Consider the following 5000-nt stretch of genomic DNA (forward strand, 5'->3'; position numbering starts at 1 on the left):
TGCAATAATATTCCTACATCAATGTAACGCTACCTCTAATGCTCATTGAAAAAAGTTCCTGCAGCGTTTTAGAATTATTATTGTTTTTTATTCTGTGGGGTTGTAGTTCTTTCACTCGCTAGTTCATATATAATTCGCTGTATTAGGACTACAAATGAGACCAACATGCAACTTATATTGCAGCCAATCTAGAAACATAATATAGTGCCAATGAGGAAATCGGGGAATTGTTTCAGACAGTGTTTCCAGACTCTGACATCTGACTTTGTTTTTGATGTTGTGATATATATATAGGTCTTACATTTCATTCATAAAGGTCTTAAAAAGTCTTAAATGTGACTTGGTGAAACCTGTAAGAACCCTAATCTTAATATCTGGCAGGAAAATTGCAATTAGTCCCCCCCCCAAGCCCTAAATGCTCCGTAACGATACATGCACACATGGAGAGATGTCCGAGTGAGGGGGCTGGGGAGGAAACTTCAATGACACGGACTACAACACTTTACAGATGTTTTTTTTCATAACAGAAAAACTTAAACATCTCGTCCCTTTCTACACGCAGAGAGACACATCTCCATCCAAACTAAACTGGAAGGCCTCGAGGTGCTGGTGGACCTGAATGGTGGTAGGTTCACGTCTGCAGGAAATCTTCGCCATCATTGTTTTTATTATGATCAAATAAATCAGACGACATAGACCAGTGGTTCTCAAGCTTTTTTTCAATAATGTTCCCCCATTGAACAGTTTTGTACCCCCTAACCAGCGGGAATCTTTTTTGGTAGAAAAAATGCTGATGTAAAAAGGCGACAAAACCCCCCCCGACAAAACCTTGGAAAAAGACGGCAGAAAGAAGGAAGTAAGGCAAGAATATGTCGAAAATAGTAATAAAAACTTCTAAATAAAACAGTAGAAAGAAGGAAGGCAACACTAGGGAGACAACAGGGACAAATAATTCAAATAAGCAACAAACTTGGAGAGAAAAAAGACAGTAGAAAATGTCCCGTACCCCCTGCAGTCCTCCAGAGTACCCCAAGGGGGACACGTACCCCCCTGCAGTCCTCCAAAGTACCCCTAGGGGGACACATACCCCCTGCAGTCCTCCAGAGTACCCCAAGGGGGACACGTACCCCCCTGCAGTCCTCCAAAGTACCCCTAGGGGGACACATACCCCCTGCAGTCCTCCAGAGTACCCCAAGGGGGACATGTACCCCCTGCAGTCCTCCAGAGTACCCAAGGGGGACACGTACCCCCTGCAGTCCTCCAGAGTACCCCTAGAGGGACACGTACCCCCTGCAGTCCTCCAGAGTACCCCTAGCGGGACACGTACCCCCTGCAGTCCTCCAGAGTACCCCTAGGGGGACACGTACCCCCTGCAGTCCTCCAGAGTACCCCTAGCGGGACACGTACCCCCTGCAGTCCTCCAGAGTACCCCTAGCGGGACACGGACCCCCATTTGAGAAACACTGACATAGATGAACCACTAGAGTACACATTGACTTTTACAGCTGCAGAATATTGTTTGTGCGAAAATGCCCGAAATGTAACTCGTTCAAGCTTCTCAGTTGGTATGTTTTGCGTTTTTTTTATGTCTTAAGTGATAGTAAACAAAATATGAGTGTTTGTCAGACAAAAACCAGATATTTAAGATGTCATGTTTGCCATTTAATACTTATTTTCAGCCCTTTTGCCCTTTTCAAATCGCAAAATATATATTATCTTAATTATACTTGTTATACTTATTTAATTAAATCACAGTCTTTTGCGTATAGACTAGTATAAATATACAAAACTATATCTCCCCCCCCCAGGTGTTTAAAGCAACTAAGTAACTTTCACTGTGAGTCAGTTTTAAATGAGTTACTTTTTTACTTGAGTAGGTTTTTATACCAGTCATTTTACTTCTATTTAAGTAAAAGTTCAACAAAGTAACAGTACTTTTCCTCTGGTTTTCACTGATCATCAGCGGGACGTAAGTCGTGTCCTCTGTGTCCCGAGGAGAAGTTTAAAGCCTGCTACAGCCACAAGCTCCGCCGACACCTGCAGAACCTCCACTGGAAAGTCTACGTGGAGTTTGAAGGTAGGAACGTGAAACACGTAACACACACGGATGTTTGAGATCAGCAGGTCTGGCTCTCAGTCGGTGTTCCAGTTCATCTTACAGATGTTGGATTTGGTTGAGGTCAGGGCTCTTTGCCGACCAGTTGTAGGGATGCACCGAATCCAGATTTTTTGGGGTTCGACAGAATACTGAGTCCTCGTCCCGTCCTCAGTCCATGAACCCAGTCAACACATTAATGAAGTCAACAGTGACTGTCCTTCCTTTGCCGTACCTGAAGTTGCTGCATTCTGGCTGCTGTCTGTAGATTCCTTCATGCTCAGCTCGTATTCTTCCAGATGTTTCATACCAGATGTTGTAACAGCGGTGATGTTGTGTATTGTTTAGGGTCCTCGCCCCCACCAGACTAATCAGCATTGCAGATTGAACATTTAGCTGGACCAGAATGGCCTTCTTTTGACTGAAAGTACTGCCAAACAACCCTTTTTCTGCTCACCAGTTCCATTTCCACTTCCTCTCAGCCTGCTGCATTGAAGGCTCCACCTACGTAAACACCTTCCCGTAATCAACGGCGCCGTCATTACAGCGACCAGCGTAACGCGCGTAGTGCAAGCGTAGGGTTCGTTTCGGGTGGGAAAAAATTCTATGGTTTGGCAGAAACAGAACCCCGTCAAAAAGCCCAACATTCAGCCGAATCCTGGATTTGGTGCATCCCTACCGACCAGTCAAGTTCTTTCACACCAAACTGGGAAAACCATTTCTTTATGGAGCTGGCTTTCTGCGCGGGGACACAAAGTACATTTACATGCACACCAATATTCCTCTATTATTCCAAAAATGACAATATTCCAAATTTGATACGTATCATGTAAACAGCATATTCCTGTTGGACATTCAGAATAAGGCCTTTTTCCAAATATAGCATTTTGCGATTAAGACAGGGGATATTCTGCTATTATTTGGGTTTTAGAGGCATTCTTTGGTCATGTATACAGCGCATTAAGAATGTGTCTCAATCAGAGTTGTGACAGTTTACGGCCTCCTGCCTGTTTACGGCGTACGGTCAGCTCTGTGCGTTGCTATGGTTGCTGTACACAAGCCAACCAGCCGACAGTTTGCAGGGCTGCAGACCCGATAAGAAGGAGAAACACAGCTACTATTAAACATCATCAGAGACTTGGAGGTCAACAGGTTTTTGGATATGAGCACACATCGCTACGCCGACCTTTTCAAGAAGCTGGTTGAAGGAATGAAAGAGGGACGCTGTGTTCACACGGTCCAACAAGTCCTCCACCGCTGGAAAACTTTGAAAAAGTCCTATTTTGCACGGCTACGTGTAAACTGGAATATTGTATTATAAGTGGAATACTCACTTTCGTTAGCTCTGAAGGCTACCGTAGCTGTAATACGTACTTTGAACTGCGTGGCGCGAGAGAGTTGATTGCCATATATGATCTCAACGCTAGATGGGAGAAATTCCCACACATTGGACCTTTTAAAGCTTTAGCATAGCTTTCAGTGTGACTACGTTCAGAAGATTGTGGCGACATTCCCGCGCAGAAACTCGAGTGAAGATAATTTCCTCTTCTGAAGAGTCCATCATGTTTTTTGAATCCTCTGTGTCCTCCTTGGCTACTAGCAACTGTGTGGAGGAGGGGGGGGGGGGGGTGCATGATCACAGAAGGCTTGTATCATGTGGACGCGCCGACAGTGTTGTTGTCATTACTTAGAATTACACATGGGGGCGACAGAAACTACGCACTATAGCTTTAAGTTGTAATATAATGTAGGGCTGCACGATGTGAGGAAAATATGCGACAAGCGTTAATGTTGAACATCCCAATAACGATATATAACTTCTGATAAATAAACAGATATTAATGTGTTCCCAGTTCTGCTGCTTTCAGTATTCTGCTAAAATACAACCAACTGCTTGTTGAATTTTAAACAAATGAAAGGAAATCATTTCCAACTTTCTTTTATTGAACCAATTGAACATTTAATTGAACATAAAAGGTATTTTCTTTCAGTTAACACAAAGTCTTTGAGTGTCTTTTGCGATATGTCGCAGCCTTTTCGCGCTGTGTTTATTGCTCCAGTCGATAGTACGATGACGATACAAACGCGATATATCATGCAGCCGTAATGTAATGGCTGACTTTTGTTTTGAGAAAATATCGTATTGTTGTCCAAAGACTCAAAGTATTGTATCGTGATGAAACTTGTGATTTACACCCCGATACAGTAGAATGTCTGGAAAAAGTAAACAAAGCTAAAAATAATGATTTCCAAATGTTTGAAAGTGACATCTACTGATATCTAGGTCTCAGGAAATCATCAGATCCTAATTCCTAATTGTTGACCTTTAACAGGCCAGAGGATGTGCATCTGCCACCTGCCCTGCAGAAACCTGAAGCCCAGCCCCAGTGGAGATCAGGTGAGAAATGTGACACACAAACCGTCTGCAGATCAAGTTCCCTTCAGTTGGAAACATGCAACGTGTCAGTGCTGTAGAAAGGTCCGGCTGCACAAGAATCATTACGTTATAACGGGCTTGTTCGTATTTCTTCATACCAATCGCAATCGTTTTGGGCAGCTCTAAGCCCAGGATGCAGCAACGGTGCTTTTTGCTAAATAACACCGAATCCAGATTGTTTGGGTTCGGCGAATACTGAATCCATTTGTTAAGATTCTGCCGAAAGCGAATACTGAATCCTCGTCCCGTCCTCAGTCCATGAACACAGTCAACACATTAATGAAGTAAACAGTGACTGTCCTTCCTTTGCCGTACCTGAAGTTGCTGCATTCTGGCTGCTGTCTGTAGATTCCTTCATGCTCAGCTCGTATTCTTCCAGATGTTTCATACCAGATGTTGTAACAGCGGTGATGTTGTGTATTGTTTAGGGTCCTCGCCACCACCAGACTAATCAGCATTGCAGATTGA

The 5000-nt window shown here is 43.6% G+C and overlaps 1 protein-coding gene across 2 annotated transcripts in view; it reads left to right on the top strand.

Moving 5' to 3' along the window:
* Window positions 1–5000, top strand: part of trmt1l (tRNA methyltransferase 1-like) — a 26012-nt gene that overhangs the window by 2236 nt on the left and 18776 nt on the right. For both annotated transcript variants that reach the window (XM_078258264.1, XM_078258265.1), the window contains exons 3-5: window positions 563–625; window positions 1964–2077; window positions 4429–4493. In XM_078258264.1, coding sequence (XP_078114390.1) covers window positions 563–625; window positions 1964–2077; window positions 4429–4493 — 242 coding nt within the window. The remainder of the gene's footprint in view (window positions 1–562; window positions 626–1963; window positions 2078–4428; window positions 4494–5000) is intronic.

This window comes from Sander vitreus, chromosome 9 (genome assembly GCF_031162955.1).
Source record: "Sander vitreus isolate 19-12246 chromosome 9, sanVit1, whole genome shotgun sequence".
Classification (NCBI taxonomy): domain Eukaryota; kingdom Metazoa; phylum Chordata; class Actinopteri; order Perciformes; family Percidae; genus Sander; species Sander vitreus.